At 35.4% G+C, this 17,651-nt stretch overlaps 2 protein-coding genes across 2 annotated transcripts; both read right to left on the bottom strand.

Annotated features, from left to right (window-relative positions):
• Positions 1-10,799: 10,799 nt before the first annotated feature.
• LOC105681169 lies at positions 10,800-13,379 on the bottom strand. Its single transcript, XM_033322410.1, has 5 exons — positions 13,315-13,379; positions 12,314-12,602; positions 11,911-12,081; positions 11,634-11,808; positions 10,800-11,133 (listed from the first exon to the last, which is right to left on the bottom strand). Exons 1-5 carry the CDS (start codon positions 13,377-13,379, stop codon positions 10,877-10,879), a joined length of 957 nt encoding a protein of 318 aa, XP_033178301.1. The 3' UTR covers positions 10,800-10,876.
• Positions 13,380-14,788: 1,409 nt separating this feature from the next.
• LOC100745628 (cuticle protein 18.7-like) lies at positions 14,789-17,087 on the bottom strand. Its single transcript, XM_003491800.4, has 2 exons — positions 16,561-17,087; positions 14,789-16,270 (listed from the first exon to the last, which is right to left on the bottom strand). Exons 1-2 carry the CDS (start codon positions 16,995-16,997, stop codon positions 15,844-15,846), a joined length of 864 nt encoding a protein of 287 aa, XP_003491848.1. The 5' UTR covers positions 16,998-17,087; the 3' UTR covers positions 14,789-15,843.
• Positions 17,088-17,651: the final 564 nt, after the last annotated feature.

A 17,651-nucleotide genomic window follows, 5' to 3' on the forward strand; every position in this document is an offset into this window, starting at 1 on the left:
CCCCTCATACCATCTTCTTATTATTTTCTCTGTGTGACCTCTCACCGCCTCTCACCCTTTCGAATTATTTCTCTTCTTCAACTTCTTCTCTTCTTCTACTTCTTCTTCTTCTTCTTCTTCTGCTCCTCCTCCTCCTCCTCCTCCTCCTCCTTCTTCTTCTTCTTCTACTTCTGATTTATTTGTTCGTTGTTTCTTACTGTCTGGCTTGTAACTTTTCTAGTAGTCACACTATACTCTCTTTCTCTGACTTTCTCATTTTTCTGTGTCCTCCTCTCTCTCTCACTATCTTAATACGTATATCGTATACCTTTATACTGTACTTCTTACTCTTATCATTATTACTCTTACTATATCGTCTATACTATTACTATTACTATTACTATTACTATTACTATTACTATTACTATTACTATTACTATTACTATTACTATTACTATTACTATTACTATACTGTACTGTACTACTACTCTTATGACTATTACTGGTACTGGTACTGCTCCTGCTATGTCTGTCATCCACGACTATTACTATTACTAACACTATAACTACTACTACTACTATCACTATTGCTGTTACTACCATTATCTATCGTCTGTGACTATTACTATTACTACACCTATCAATACTAATACTATATCTATCTATTACTACCACTGTATCTATCGTTCGCGACTATTACTGTCACTGCATCTATCACTTATAACTATTACTAACACTACACCTATTATATCTATCGCTATCGCTACTACTGCTGCTGCAATTATCTGTGACTAATAACTATTACTACCAATATCATCGCTGTATCTATCTATCGTCTATAACTATTACTAACACTATAATTACTATACTATCACTATTGCTGCTACTACTGTTACTCCTATATCTATAACTATCGCGTCGAATACTACTGCGTACTACCGTTGCATCTATCGTCTATGACTATTACTATTACTATTATTACTACTACTTTAACTATACTGCTACATCAATCTACTACTACTACTGCTACTACTACTACTACTACTACTACTACTACTACTATTACTACTACTACTACTACTACTACTATTACAACTGTATTTATCGTTTCGACTATTACTATTACTATCACTATTACTATAACTATCGCTACAACTATTATTACTACTATACTATTTATCTTGCTATCCACTTATCTATCCATCTACTATTACTACTAGTAGCGCTCTATTATCTTCGCCTATGGTTACCACCCCTAAATTTCCGTCGACGAAATTTTCAATACTTCGAGGACTCAAAAATTTGCAAACCAATGCCCCCGAAGTATTTTTTCTATCAATTTTTAACAATTGAAACTTGATTAAATTAAAATTAAGTTTCCGTTGAATCTGATTAAAGAATAAGCAAAACGAAACTTCCGCCACTTCGAGAATGCGAGTTTCGCAAGATTTTTTGACAAATTATCGACAACCTCGAAATCAACGCTGTCGATGTTCTTTAAAATGAATTTTCAGTCGATACCAATTAAGAAGCCGCTTCAAGGACGCAGGTCCCATAAAAATATGCAAAATTGGAGAACCATAGTCCTCGAAGTCCGCAGAAATAATTTCCACATAAAATATAATGCAATTCTTTCACCCTTTGCAACCCCTAAATTCAGTTCCACTCCGCACCGGCCTCAATCTAGTATTCCTCCGAAGAATACTTCTCTGTAAACCCCTGGCAACTTTTGTATCGAAATATAAAAAGCGATAATCGAATGGAGGGGCGCAAAGGGTGTGAATAGTCGACGAGAAGAAGGCAAAGGGGTGGTTCTTTCACGACCACTTCGGTGTTCCATTGTTTGTTCGTTTTGCTTTTCTTTCTTACTATACTCGCGATGATCGATTGTAATCTAAAGAAAAATCACAACTTTTAGTTTTTCTCCTTTCTCGCTATCCCTATCGATATAATATAAATATTAAAGAAAATTTTAATTTTTATATTATACGAATTATAATTTCGTACTTTTGATTCTCCATGCCGTTCTCGTTTGTAACACGCGAGTTTCAGTTCTTTTTTCTCTAATCTTCATGCCCCATCCCACCATCCAATCACGGTTTTCTCGTCTTGGAAAAAGATAAAGAAAAAGAAAAGGAAATGAAACGAGCAATCGAGTGAGTCGAATTTAAGGGAAGGAAAGTTTATAACGAAAAGGGATAGAGGTTTAAACGCGATAAAGATAAAGCAAGCACAGATGAGGGAATATGATTGCTAGCGAGCGGGTAATTTACATATACAAAATATAGCCGATTTGTCAAGAGAAAAAAAAAGCAACAATGAATGGAAAAGATAAATAAACCTGTCCGTTTTTTGTGTTCTTTCTGTGTATCCAGCTACTACCTACCCCTTCTCCTTTGTTTCTATTTAAAACTATATTTTAATCTTTAAGTCGAGGCGTAAGAAGCTTCTATGAAGTGGCTCTCTGAGTTTTCTTTCAAAAAGGTAGAAATATAAAAGATACTTAAATAGTAAGGTTATATCACAAACGAGGGGATGCTTTTCCTATGACATTGTTTCCAAAATTTAGTGTCGATAATTAGTAGAATTATTGGAGATGTAAAAATTGGCAATTATTGACAATTTGAAGGAAATATCATTTACTTACTCAAAGTGTGATAATAAAAATTCTTTTCGATATAGAGATCATTTTACGAGAAACTTCTTACGCGTTCGATCACTTTTCACTTCACTAATTATCCACGCTAATTCTATTTCACTTTTTTTTTTAGATCCAACATCACAAATGATCGATAATCAATTGTCGATCATTCGTGACATTCCAATGGAATGAAAGGAAAAGATGGCACCGAGACGACGTGTCAGCATTTTTTCTTCGAATTTCAATATTTTATTTTGCCTGTTATTCGATGTTTCTTTCTAACAAAGTAGTCTTTCTTCTAAAACCTTGACACGCTGTTCTGTCTCTATCTTTTCTGTCTGCCTTTGAAATCAATGTTGGGTAAATTGTTTAAAAATTTTGATCGTTCGATGATTCGAATGTTTACAACAATCTAGAAAATTTTAATGGTCTATTCGAAGCTAAAATATAATTCAGCTACGTAGCGAAGTAAGATATTTGTTATAAATGGTATAAACAAGTTCGTAGAATTCTAAATTATCATAGGCAATCTAAATTACGTAATATATAAGGTTCAAAAAGTAGCCTAAAGAATTCTACAAATTAAGTCAACTTTCTTAAACTCCAGTTTTACATCCATGTGATTGAAAATTTAATTTTCAAAAGATGAAAATTCAATTTAATTTGTCGGATCCAAAAAACACACATACCCATATTCTTTTTCAGAAAATCAAACAGAAGAAACATTTCTATTCCGTTGAAAAGTTTCGATTTAACAATCGCAGACCATCCATCACGAGACATATTAAATTCCACCGAAATTCAATTAAACAAATCCAAAATGCAGCGCAAACAACAAACGAAAAAAGAGAAAAAAGAAACAATAACGATTCTGCGAGTTCTGCCTTCAAACAGACGAAACTCGTCGTTTTCCAAATCCAATCAAGCGTTGCTCGATTCTCTGTTCAATAGAATTTCTCTAAAATCCATCCCATAAAATCCTTTTTCTGAGAATCGAGCAGCACGAGGGCCATACTCGTTTTTCCGAACGAAAATATCAAAAATCGTAATTTGCTGCTCTTGAATTGTTATGAGATTCTGAAGCTTTTTTCTTAAATGAAAAATCAGAGGAAAAAGGAAACACAGATATAGTATACAAGAAATTTTCCACTTAATAGCGCTTTATAATTTCAAGCTTCGCGATATGGTATTCTATATGTAGCTCTATATCTATATACTATATGTTCTATATACATGTGTAGTAGTATGTACACTGTAATTACTCGATGTATATACATCTACCATTTCCTTTTTCTATCTTCTGAAAGTTTTCATCTGCAGCATGAACTCTGTCACGAAAAGAAAAAGGAAGAGATTTGAATGAAGAGAGAGAAGGGAAACCACGTCATGGACCACTTCATCGTTTTATCGAAATATTCTTTTAGTATATGAAAATCAAATATTATAAGAAAAATTCAAGCCGAATATCAAATTTTATATTAATTTTAATTAATAAAATTCATATTAGTACAATTTTTATATTAATTTAATATATCAAGTACTTTTTCTTTGGATATTTTTATAATGTTAATCTTTATTATAATGTTTATTAGTTTGGCAAATTTTCAAACGTTTAATTATCGATATCGAAAGATTAGAAAAGATGGACAAATCGCGAAATTAAAGTTGCTCTTACGATTCTTCGCTTTTCTTTTCACTTGTCTGAACGGTGTGTTGTTCGCGCCTTTTCTGTTTCCACTAACTTTTCTTCCAGCTCGAAAACCGATCATCGACCATTTCACTACTCTACTGCCTATCGTCGTCTTCCTCCTCTTCGTCAACTCACGAACGGCCTACTATCGCTACTACTGTTGTCATTTTTCACAATTATTACAGCAAAAGGGAAGCTCGACCTTCGAAAAAGAAGAAAAAGAAATAGTTCACCTTATTTTCTAGGAAAATTGCACGATACGCGTAATTTTGAAATTGGAAGATTCAGTTTTTTGAAGGAAGGTTCCATTTTGCAGAAATTCCCCTATTTTTACTTTGCTGCTACTCTCACTCGAAGCTTCGATCTTCTCAGCACGTGAACGTTCACTGGGGCATTTTTATCGCCCGTGTCATTGCTGATTCGTTATCGCACTTTCCATCGTTCCGATAAAAAACGAATTATCAAAATGCATATGGTCGATGTTATGCACGTTCGAAAGATTCAATCGAAACGTCAGAATTGAAAATTTCGTCAATAACAAATATCATTTTTTCAATGTAATATATATTGTTCAGTACGTAAAAGAAAGCGAAACGAAAGAAACTAGACTTGGACAAAATGTTTGTTAATCAGAGGTTTTTGGTGGATATTATTGTTTTAAAGTTTGTAATATGGAACGTGAAGTATGGTAGTATTTAGTGTTATTTGAATGGGACGGTAATTAGTTTAAGAGTATTGAAAAATTACATGAACGATGTTACGTGATGAAATTACGAATCGACGATGACTATAATTTCTCAATAAGAAATCTTTTGCATGATGCTGTTCTCCGTACACCATTATGCCAAATCTGTCAAACACATGTACAAACACGGACAAACAGGTTCAAATTGTATTTTACGAAATCCAATTGTTCTGTTTCAAACAATTTCGTTAGAATTATTAAAAAATTTACTCTAAGAAAGGAATATTAAGTATAAGAAATTATTTGTCCATTATTGACATCTTATGATATCTTGTATTGGCAATACAAAAATTTCAACAATGTGTTTGATTGGAGAATAAAAACAGAACAAATCGAAAAATCAAATTAAACCATAATTTCTGACAAAATTGGAACTTTTCATTTTTCTAAGATAATTTCGTAAAATATGGAAAAATGTGAGGATTTGAACAAGGCCTAAGAACATCAATTATAAAGTGTCTTTCTTACAATTCCTCGACACGATTCAATCGCAACATTGTCCTGCATTAAATCAAACTTGAAAGTAGATCGATTTATTGATATCATGAATTTTGTTATAAACAATTCGATGAAAAAAAAAAACGGGAAGGAAATCGTTCTGATTTTCCGCATCAAAAAATGGGGTCCTGATCGATTCTTTTCTCCGATAAGTTTCGATCCGATCGAGGGAATAGTGCATTGGCAAATTTCGATCGATCGGTTGCAAACGCGACGTGAGCTATCATAAATCTTATCTGTGATAAGAGGAGCGTGTTGTCGAAAGAAATTTCCGAAATTTTGAGAGCGTTTGCAAAAGTGAAACTCGATTCTGTAGAATAGAAAAGGTAAAAGTGAAAATTCTAGTAAAATCGAGAAATATCGTTAAGAAAATATTAGTATCGTTAACGTTAATCGATAACTATGATAATAATGATAGTACTAATTATAGATAATGTTTAATATTCGACGATAATTCCTTGTAAAAGCGTATTGATAGTGTTACGATAATTAATTGTAAAGTATTCGTAGATATAGCGTGCGATAATTAATTAAACTGACTCAATTTTGTCAAGTTAGCATCTCGGAAAATTTATTTCCCTTGAAATTTCTTATTTCTAAAGATACAAGTATTTGTCTTAGAATAATGTGTCTTTTTTTTATCTCAGATTACCTGTTATTAAAAGGTACGATTAAAAGGTATTACAGTTTTAGCGATAATTCATAATAATTTGTTATTTGTTTATTAACTTGAAAATTATCATGATTTAGGATTAATTAACTGATTATCGCACTATAGAACTTGCATTACCCCAATCTTACTGAAATTAGACAAGTATAAACTTGAAGAATTCTGGTCGAAATTTGACAATGCATTGTTGGAGTATCGACAGTAAAACGTGGTTGTACAATTATGAAAAACAATTTGTTAATCGTGAAATTGGAATAATGTCGACGTTTTTCTCTCCGAATATTCCTGTTCTCTGTGTATGGTGTTCTATCGATTTTCTTTCAAGTAACGATGTATAAACTCCTTTTAATAGAAACATGAAATTACTAAAATCGCAACGTTTTTATGGTATCTTCGCCAAATAAAATTTCTAATCTAATTTAATTTCATCTGCACGAAAATATATTTGGGAATTAGTATTTTTCTCTAGAAACGATAATAATATTTTTTTATCCTAATATTTCTCAAAATCCAGTTGAGAAAATAACATTGGACGAGTTTGTGCATCGTTGCACCGAAAATCCCAAATAGGCTTAACTTTCTCAATCTATAATCTAATTATATATACCGTGAAAAATTCTTTAAAAAAAGATGTCCCATTTTTCTCGTAGAAAATTTTCGAAAACTCGAGTATACAGAGAACGAAGCAACAAAAGAGAAAAAGCACACTTTTAAGAAATCTCGATAAAGACTCGTATCTTTCCGAGAAAATGAAGCTGCAGCGTGAATGATGGACGAAGAAAGAAAGAATGCATCCTTCTATTTCTATAATATCGAGAATTCGTCTCTTCGAGACGTGCGTCTGAACACTATAATATAATATAGGGACGACAAAAAGTCAATTGTTCGTAATTCTATCGTTTAACGTTGGACAACTCGTCGCTGATGGTAATTAGTCTCGATCTTAAGATTATTCGATAAATCGTAAACAGTATTGTATAGATATACGATTAACGACGCTACGAGAGTCAATGCTGAACGTGCTCCAAGAAAAACGATGTATCCCTTCGAAAAAATACATAATCGTACTTCGACGAGGAAAACTGTTTGATACTTGGAATTATTATTAACTATATGCTACGTTGTAGCATACTAATATAATGTACTGATGTAGCATAATTACCGTATTATTATTATTATAGTGTAATTACTACATGATATTATAATATGGTAGAATTACTAAATTTCAGATGAACAATTATTTGCTAATATTATAAATTTACAAAATTGTAGCGTACCGTACTAATATCGTTAGAAATTTTACAATATCGACAATCAGTTGACAAACATTGTAATATAAGTGCATTTAAACACATTTTCTATTTTCTATTTCTTACTTCTAAGTGACATTGAGTTTTATTTCGATGGCTCGAAAATCGTCGTATTAAATTTACACATAGGTAATTATTGGCTATGTAACATCGTTTAAATAATAATTCCGAGGGTCAAAGATAAAGGAAGAAGGAAGCTGTCGTAAACTATGCAATTTTTATTCGATATACTCGTGCACACACCGACACACGCACATACACATACACGATACTCAGCAACATATATTATACGAGGATAAAAGAAAAAAAGAAAAAAGATTATTAAGAAACGTTGTATAATGTTTTATCGCCGCTAAGGTAAATCGACGTAGTTTCGCGAATTATTAGCCTGTAATTAAAGATCGAAGAGGGGAGCCGTATAAAAATATTCGTCGAGCCATTTTTCGTCCTGGGCTGAATAACTAAGATATGAAAGATTGAATTCTTCAAATCTTAAAAAAAAAAAAAAAAAATTCAGTAACATTGGCTGTCAACAACAATATCTTCGTAATTTTCGAATCTTTTCTTCCATCTCTTAAAGCGCTGTGTGATTCCACAAAATTTTTCTAAAATAACTAAAGATTCATGGCCCAAGCGAAATCGATCGAATCATTGTAACTTCCGATCATCGAAAATAAAAAAGAGGAAAAAATGGGAAAAAAGAAAGCTGTTATACGAATCGGACGAAAAATAGCTCAGTGTGAATTCTTTCGCTGACGTTTCAAGATAATACCGCCCACGTTATTAAAACAGAAAAGAGAGAGGTCGAAGGTTGTAGGAGGGAGAAAGCGATAGGGTTAACTCACAGTGAAAAGTTCGAATTCGAATAAAAAAAAAAAAAAGAAAGAAGAAGAAAAGATGGGGAGAAGTTGTCGAAGCATCGATATATCAAACTGTCGAGTACGTTGTGAAATTAGTTGAAAAATCTAGAGCTGTGCGGCAATAGAGGGGAGGACATTGAGTAAAATACTCCTCGATCCAGCAGTATTTCTTTCATTCTCCAAATTCGTTCACTTTCCACCCTCTACAAAAATGGAAGATGGAAAAATTGTACGGATATTTGAGTTCTATGGAACGTCAACAAGTATTCGGTACGTAATAAGAAAGAGAGATATAATTGATAAAACAAAGTTATTCGATATTAAAATTTACGATTCTCTATGATAATAAAAAATAGAAGTTTTTCTAAGAATAACATTTGTTATTACAGTTTCTTATAAATTTCACGTAGAATTTCCTGCAATGGTTTTTGTAGAAGAGATTTTGGAATTCATCTGTAGCCATCTATAAACAAAGACGTACGTAATTATTCATACAGGAAAATTCTTGTTGTCTTCGTTTGAGAAAATTGGTCGGTATTTTTTCAGAAGAGTATTTAATAAGACTATCGATATAGATAAAGATATACAAGCTACTTGATCAATAATTTAACAAAGCTACCAAAAGCCCATTAACTGAATACTACATATCAAGATTGAAATTATTTTTCCTGGCTTTGTTAAATTATTTATATCTTCTAATCGGAATAAAGAGGAAATAAAATTCCTTTATTTACCAAAAGGAGAAGTTCAGGTTCCATAGAATTGAAAATGATAAAGGAGAAACAGTAGCGAAAGAGAAAGGGATGGAAAGTGAAGGGTTGAGAGAGGTGGTGTTTAAAAACATTGCTAATCAGATTTAATCGCGCGTGAACAACGCGCAGTTTTAGGACGAATATGTTATATATATAAATATGAATATTATAAAAAATATATATATATTAATATTTAGATTTATATTATATGTATAGGGGGATGTGTTGACGTATATTGCGATTGTGGCAACGGCGGGGTATGAAAAAAAAAAAAAAAAAAAAACGAGTGACACAGGGGACATTTGCGTCATTTTATTACTATTATTAATAATTCATTACCATTACCGATTATTAGCGATAAAGCAAATATTTCCGTTGAATATATGAATTATTACAATTTTTAAACGAGATTATAGTATATGGATTATAGCAATGGGAAATTTAGCCCTCGTTATTACCGACGTCGACGTCTGATCTTACGCCTCTAATTATTGTCGGGTTAATCATCAATTATATTTAATGGTTAATAGTGATTAAGATTTTGCATAGAGTCGAGGTTATTAGAAGAGGACGAGATCTATCGATCGTGTTTGGACGGCGTTTTTTTTCAGTATTAATCGAAGTTAGTATTCAGGGGATAATAAAAGACACAAAAGTAATCACCAGCTCAGATGCGAGTACAATGAATGAAATAAAAATGAAATTAGAATTGACTAATTGCAAAGAGATGTTGCGGAGGATTAATCGATTGAAAATTCAAACTATCGTGCACAAGAAAATTGAAAAGGGTTGTTCTGTACTTCTCGAATAATTCCAGCATCTTTCCATTCCAACGTTCTTTACGGTGGCCGTTAAAGACTTTATTTCTTAATTAAATTCTCATCGTTTTCCCATTATTTTGAATCCCACTTCTCTTCGAAATAATTGATAAACAATTTACAGCCAACAAGAAGCTGCAAAGTAGACTGTATACATTATATGATAATTAAGCGAACAAAAATATTTATAGTTGTCTAAGAAAGAATTATACTTTTTCCTTCTTTTCATAGATCAATCAGATAATTTTCATTTTTATTCACCACTTTCAATCGATATATGTACATACATAGGTTTTCTTTATCGTAAGTTTTTCGCGCGACGAAGACAGAGTATAACGATGATGTATTGTTGATTAACGAAGGCCTTTACTAAGTTAGATTAAGTTTCTTCACAATGACGAACGAAGGGATGATAATAATGATTTAAATTGTATTTCAACGATTCAGCTGTTTTTTATAAGCGTGATACATATTTTCTATGGGGAAACCGACGATGGCGGATGACGAAGAGGACGATGGAGAATGTTAGAGTTAATTTTCGATCGATATTAATTATTGACATGAATTATATATGCATCGTGTATTCCTACGTTTCATTGTCCTATGGCAGCCGGCATTATTTTGTAAAGAAGAATAAAAATAAATTGACAAATGTACAAGTACCGCTCGACTGATTCTTTTCCTGCATACCACGAATAAAAATATCTTTATAAATCTAAAGATATCTCGTGAATAACTCAATGACTCAACGTCTATTCGATACAAGGAATAAGTTCTGAAAATTTGTGGAATTTAAATAAAAAAAGATGCAAGCGATTATTTCTCTATTTCAGATGCTTTATTAATACTTCAAACATGAAAATATCAATCAAAATATAGAAAAAATAAAATCTCGTATTACGATACGCATGAATTATATGCTGTAAACAACGTAATGAAGAGTGGGAATAGCAGAATATTTGATAGGAGTGGGTTGATAATTTGAGCTCAGAGGTAGAATGTTAAGAGGTGCGATTACGTCTTTGGGTAGATCGGTCGATTTATCTTGTTTTTCTGATTCTGCTTCTTCCTTCATTGATGCAGGCAATTCTTTCGTCTTAATCTGTTCGCTATTTTCAACAGACTGTTCATCGATCTTTGAAGTAGCGCTCGCAAAAGTGTTAGAAGAACCTGTGACAAATGAAAGAATCTTCGATTGCTTAATTTTTCAATCCTTCTCAAATGCGTAAATCTTTATTATGTAAATATACTAAGAAGTTGGTTTTGATTAGAATTTACTTCGATACGCATCTTCTTTAACGACAAAAGGAAAAATGTGGAAGTGTAATTAAAGGCTGATGACAGAGTGATCTTGAAAGATCATTGGCACCGGAACCAGAATGACCTTCGCGAGGAATAAAATATCTGCTCGGTATATTCTTACGCCTCGATCTGATTTCGAGATCCTTTAATCGGGAAAGAAAGTAATCGGTTCGCTCTTACTTTTCGTTTCTGGTGCCTATAAACGTGCAATCTTAACGAGAATCATAATTTATCGATTGAGTTATAAAAACATGGATCAAGTTATTTGTGTAAGAGCTTGTTTATGGTCTGTTATTAAAAATTGGATTATTTCTGCTATGCTTAATTACGGAAAATTTAATTTCGCAAAAAGCGTGTAAGATATTTACCTTCGACGTTTGTTGGTACTCGTATAGAGTATGGATCGATCAAGAGATTTCCTTGGGAAATTTGGAAGACAGGTACCGCGGTCTGTTTGATTATTTTAGACGCATTTGGATTGGTGGCTGATTTGACTGAAATCTCGGCACTTTTATTCTGCGACGATTCCCCTTCGGACTCCGTCTGACTCGTTAAAAATACGTGTGTGATATAAATTAGTTACTTTTAGAAACAATCTCGGTATATTAAAAAATTGTCGTTAGTATTAATAAAAGCTAATCATACTATGTTCGTTTGCGACTGCTCTTTTTCATTCGACTCGACAGTCTTCCTCTCTAATTGTTGCAATCCTTGCAAAAATACATTCTTTTCCCCTATTTTATATTCTTGCTGCGCTATTTCTGATATTCGAGGAGCTTCAGTTCGAGCCAAGATCACGCCTTGCGTGTTTTGTGCCTGAGAGAATCGTAATTGCATCAAATATCGATAATAATATCAAGTAATAATAACACACTGAATATCTTTAATAGTAACAAATATTTCTAGCAAGTTACATTAGTTAATAAGTACATTAATTGATAGTACCAAGTATTAGTAATACGTCAAAAAATTATTAAGTGCACAGAATTGTAACATATTCGTGTTATTACCCACTGTTATATGTTCCTACGATACCCTTAATTCTTACCGGATATGGCGCCTGGGGTAGATTGGTAGCCGCCACTCGGAAACCATTTTTACTGTCAGCGGTATACTGGGTTGTTTGAATAAAGCCTGCGTCATCGACGTAACTGTAAACACCTCGTGTTTCGCCATTCAACGTTCTGATTTCCGACCTTGCAGAGCCTGGAGCGCTATAGCCAAAACTGTACTGGCCGTAACTGTCCTGATACCCCAGGATAGGTGCAGTCGGTTTGGCCAAGCCGAAAGAAACGAGAGAACAAGAGAAAAGAAGGACCTGAACATAGATTATTATTCTTAGACAATTAATTCTTGTTTCGTATCATCGTATTACAACAATTGCACTATTACCAGACCATGAACAAAATTCTATTAATCGCATTTAAACTTCCCTATCAAGTCGAGCAATACGTTCACTCACATTTTTTTGAAACAGCAAATCAAATTAGTTTCAAATAAAATTCTATTCCCGCTTCTTCGTAAATTTATATATTTAATACAGAAACAATCAAATAACATCGTTCGAGCTAATAGACACTGGTGAAAGAACGAACTTATTACTCGATCCGATTACTAAATCCGATTATTAAATACAAGAATCCACTGCAAAAGATCCAGCACGCGAGTTACCCAACTGAAAAATCACCGAATAACGTGAAATCAGCGTAATTTATAAACATATTACGTAACAAGAAACTAATCCGATCGAAATAACATCTGCGAGCGAGCGAAAGCTTGAGAAACACTGCTGCAACCCCGTAAGACCAGCCCACTTGGCCGTAAAGCGAGCAAAGCAACCACCATTCCATTCACCCACGCAATCACACGTTCTTCCTTACGTATACGCTGTTCATGGCGATTGGGTTCGAGTTCTTTTAAATTTCGCTCACGCATCCGCCACTTTATATAGAAAACACGCGAGCCTCGAGGGTGTTACCAGCTCGGGTCGCGGAAACGCGAGGATCGGAGGTGCATGAAACTGGTCACGCCTGTCCTCAAGGACTTTACCGTCTGGAATCCGGCTCTTGAACATTTTCACCAAGTATTTTTTTCTCGGTTAGAAACCTGAACATCCAGCTATGCCCTAATATGTACGATCTTCACGGTCGTCTCGCCGCGGAGATCTGCCAAGAATCTTCCATTCACGCCGTTTCACAAAATAATACATGGATAAGGAATTTTTATGACGTTACACAAGCTTAGGAAAGTAGATAACGCCTGTAGATGACTTTCGCGAATATGTTAGGCGCGTTGCGGGTAGGTTTTTCACGCATTTATGGGAAATTTGAAGACGTAAAAATGAATAGAATACGGTACGGAAAATATATAAAATGTACAAACTACGGTACGGTACGGTGCGTTGTAACGTGCGTGGATTGTGTAGAGCGCAATTCGCAAGTTGAAAATTCTATGATGTTTTTTCAATAATATTTTGTTTTTACGCAATGAACGTGTGACGTATTCTTTATTTGATATAAACTTTACTCATACTATTAATAGCGAAAAGATCGTGAAATAATATCTGTAATTCCAAATTAACAAGAGTGGGACGTCTGTAATAATAAAGGAATTACATCGATAAAAGGAATAGAATAGAAATATTTTCATAAATTCCGTTTGCAACAACGAGACTAAATGAAAGAAACAGGATTTTTATCAAGTTTCGCGAGATAGTCTATCGGAAATTTCATTTCGTGTATACGTAAAAGAAAACATCCGGTTAATAGTCTCCGGCATTAATGTACGAAGAAAAAAGTTAATGAAATCGTAAAGTGCATAATAGCGTTGTTTGCCAAAGAATAGTAATTTTGTGCGTGGAAGTATCGCAAAATGCCAGTAATTGCATCTCATTAGTAAACCTGATACGTTCTTTAGCCGTGTAGGCTCCTGTTAACTGGTTCGCGAACAATTTATTTTATACGCATATCGAAAACGTGTTTTACGGTAATGAGAGCCATTTTCCATGCTATAATTGGACACCTGTTCCATAAATGTTGGATTACGTTTGTTTGAACAATCGGGATTTTGCCAATTCCACAAAATTTCAACGTTTTCTATTTCCTAAATAATTTATGCATATAATACAATTTTTTATTTAATAAATTCGCTATATAATTACCATATTAAAACTATAATCACAGGTATCAATATAAATGTATAATTTTATCGCCATTACAAAAATTATACTTTCGAAAAAATCTGAAAGCCAAATCTTGTCGAAACAGAAATAGAACTTAAACATTTCCAACATACCACCATAAGACATTGTACGAAACTGTTTTATAAAAATTTTATTTGTTTGCTATAAGCGCTATCGCCTTGTAGAAAGTCGTTGGCTCCATTACACCTGTATACTCGTCTCTTCCTCTATAATCGTTCAGTCTAGCTATTTGCATACTATCCTCGACCCAAATTCGTTGCAATCGATCCTGACGTGACGAACGCATTCTACTTCAAAATCGCCGCGACATTAATATGTATCGATTCCCCTCGTCTATCGTGACAGAATGAAACTGGATGCCGAGATTTTTTTCTTTTTTTTTTTTTTTGTCGAACAGACGGCGAATTTAGTGCCAGTTGAAACGTCAGAGCCAATTTTTAATTGTTTATACCATTACCATCAATTACTGTGTTTTCTGTACTCTCGCATCAAAATTGGTGAATTTAAAGTCAGAACTCTGGAACGCAAATTAACATTAAAGACAGAATTTGGATTCGATTAAAACAAGAATTTGAACTTCTTCGAAATTCTCTTTATTAATCCAGTCTACAATCGTCGTTCATCCCCCTATGGCAGTTTTAACAATCTCACCAGCCTCGAAAATCAATCAGCATCGAAAGAGCACATTAAACGAGAAAGCAACAAATGACCAGAACGTCAATTTCCATAGCCCAAAACGCATACATGAAAAAATATACATAGCCGAACAACAAAACGTAAAGCCAACTAATTATAACGAATCTAGAATTAACGAAACAAGAAAAATATGTCCCGGAGAACACCGGTAATTGTAAATCGTTCGATCCATGCGCTATGTTTCCCTCTTTACTGTCAACTATGATACTTATTCGCTAATTATTCGCGAGTGGTCCTCCATTTTATTTTGATTTAACACGTTCACTGCCGAGTACGTGTGATACATTATACTCTAAACACATAATTTCCATAGGAAAAGCTGTGTGTGTCTGCTAAACTTTACGTTTACGCAATATGCTCTGTATGAATTATTATGAATAGAGCGTGGATTTTTATGCATTTACGGCGAATTAGAAAGCGTAGAACTTTACAAAATTGGTGAATGCACATTATAACGTATTATATATTTTTTTCAAATAATATTTTTCCAAGTATAGCGCTCCTTTAAGTTCATTGCAAAAATATTCCGTTTTTTAAAATTATATTCTCACAAATATGAATTTGCATAAAAATCCGCAGTCTAATTATGATGCTTTTTTCAGAAATTCGCGATTCCTCGTGATTGTTTTTACCAGATCTACGCGTGGACACGGTGAACGTGTTAAATGACGATCAGATTTTTAATAGACGAGCCGTCCATAGGCGAGGGCAGGGCCAGCAACAGCGAGAACATCGGCAGACTTGGCAGCCTCTGTGGCCAGGTTCAATTTCTCGTTAAGATGAGCGGTTGCATGGGCGACTTTCGCCACAGCCACTTCCGGCGTGTCCTGCACCCTTCCGTCTGGGCCAATGGGTGCACCAGGGACCACCACTGCGTTGCTGGCTACTAATGGTACGGTGACTGTTGCTGGAGCAGCAGCGACTATCGTCCCCGATGATCTCACCGCCTCGTTCGCCAGGTTAATCCTCTCGTTGATCTGAGCTGCTGCGTGGGCTGCTTTTGCTGCTGCTACCTCTAGAGTGTCTTGCACCCTTCCGTCGGGACCTACTGTCGCTGCTTGCACCACTGGGGCCACTATACTGCTGGCTACCAGAGGAACCAATGGTCTGAAAGAAGGACTTTTCGTTTTAGATAGTTGTTTTAAGACAGGATCTGAAGTTTACGTAATAACTCAAACTTCAAAGTAATTTCTAAAACACCGAAAACAAATCTTTGAACTCCCATCAAAAGCCTTCCTTGGTCAAACAACCCTAAACATTTTTCTAACTTGCAATTCTTACAAAAATCATCTTTTAAAATTCCAAAAATGTCAAAACCTCTCTAATCTCCAATCCCAAGTAAAATCGCCCGTCAAAACTGGAAAAGAATCATCTGTCAACCCCTACCCGAAATTCACCTGTTAAGATCCGCAGCGACAGATCTGGCCGCCTCGTTTGCCAAATTAATTCTCTCGTTAACCTGAGCGGCAGCGTGCGCAGCCTTGGCGACAGCGACTTCTGGGGTGTCCACCACCCTGCCATCAGGTCCAAGCGGAGCGCCAGGTACCAAAACGTTTGGTGCAGCGATCAACAACGAAGACTGTTTAACCTGGACCTGTTGCAGGCCTGCTCCTGACCTGGCAGCCTCGTCAGCAAGCTTCAATCTCTCGTTGAGGTGAGCAGCCGCGTGTTCCGCCTTGGCGACAGCAACTTCCGGCGTGTCTAGGACCCGGCCATCCGGTCCGACAGGAGCTGCAGGGGTTAAAGTGGCGATCAGGGGCGCGGACAGGAGTCCCGGCTTGGCCAGGGCCGCAGAAACCAGGCCTGCCAATAGCAAACCGGAGACTGGTCCCATGACGATCGTCGTTTTATGGTGTTTCAGAGGTTCAGAGGCTTCCGAGTGCCGGCTAGTTTCAAGAAGGGATCGATCGTTTCGACTGGACCGCTAGGAGATCGTTGGACGCGCTCGAGACTATGAGACGCGTCGTCCTAGATCGGCTTTTATAGCTGTTAGATCGGTATAGTTGTATAGTTGGCATTATAGATCACGTAACGAATAGGGTGGATTTTTCGAGACGATGGATCTGGACCACTGGGCGCAGACTGTTTCCGTTCCCCTCCGGGGCAAGGTAAGCTTGTTTGTAAAACGAGTAACAGGCTCTGCGGGCGGACTGCTCCGACGTCGTAGCCGAGAAAAAATGATGGGCTCTCCATTTTCGTGGCTCTCTCACTAGCACGGGAAGACACCCGATCCCGTAGTCATCTCTCCGCGCCTAGCCTGGCCATGGACACCAAGGGCGATGTTGGCGAAGGCCGACGATCGCGTAACCGTCCCTCGACTATCGATGTATCGGCGATAAGCTGTCGCCAGGTTGCATCACGTACCAGGATTTTTTTATCCGTGTAGTGGACTCTTGCTACGCGGGAATTTTAAGGTGAGTTCGGGGAGCTGTATTGAAAATATTATTTCTTTGTTTCCGTAATTGGAACAAGCTGTGGTGAAAAGGTT

Source organism: Bombus impatiens, unplaced genomic scaffold (assembly GCF_000188095.3).
Source record: "Bombus impatiens unplaced genomic scaffold, BIMP_2.2 scf_0637, whole genome shotgun sequence".
NCBI classification, from domain to species: domain Eukaryota; kingdom Metazoa; phylum Arthropoda; class Insecta; order Hymenoptera; family Apidae; genus Bombus; species Bombus impatiens.

Excerpts from the sequence above, each read along its gene's own strand:
- LOC105681169 (XM_033322410.1), bottom strand. The coding sequence starts at position 13,379 with ATGTTCAGGTTTCTAACCGAGAAAAAAATACTTGGTGAAAATGTTCAA. Across the intron at positions 12,603-13,314 it reads CAAGAGCCGGATTCCAGACG|AATAATAATCTATGTTCAGG; the intron begins GTAAAGTCCTTG and ends TAATTGTCTAAG. Across the intron at positions 11,134-11,633 it reads AGTACCAACAAACGTCGAAG|GTTCTTCTAACACTTTTGCG; the intron begins GTAAATATCTTA and ends CATTTGTCACAG.
- LOC100745628 (XM_003491800.4), bottom strand. The coding sequence starts at position 16,997 with ATGGGACCAGTCTCCGGTTTGCTATTGGCAGGCCTGGTTTCTGCGGCC. Across the intron at positions 16,271-16,560 it reads GTCGCTGCGGATCTTAACAG|ACCATTGGTTCCTCTGGTAG; the intron begins GTGAATTTCGGG and ends TCCTTCTTTCAG.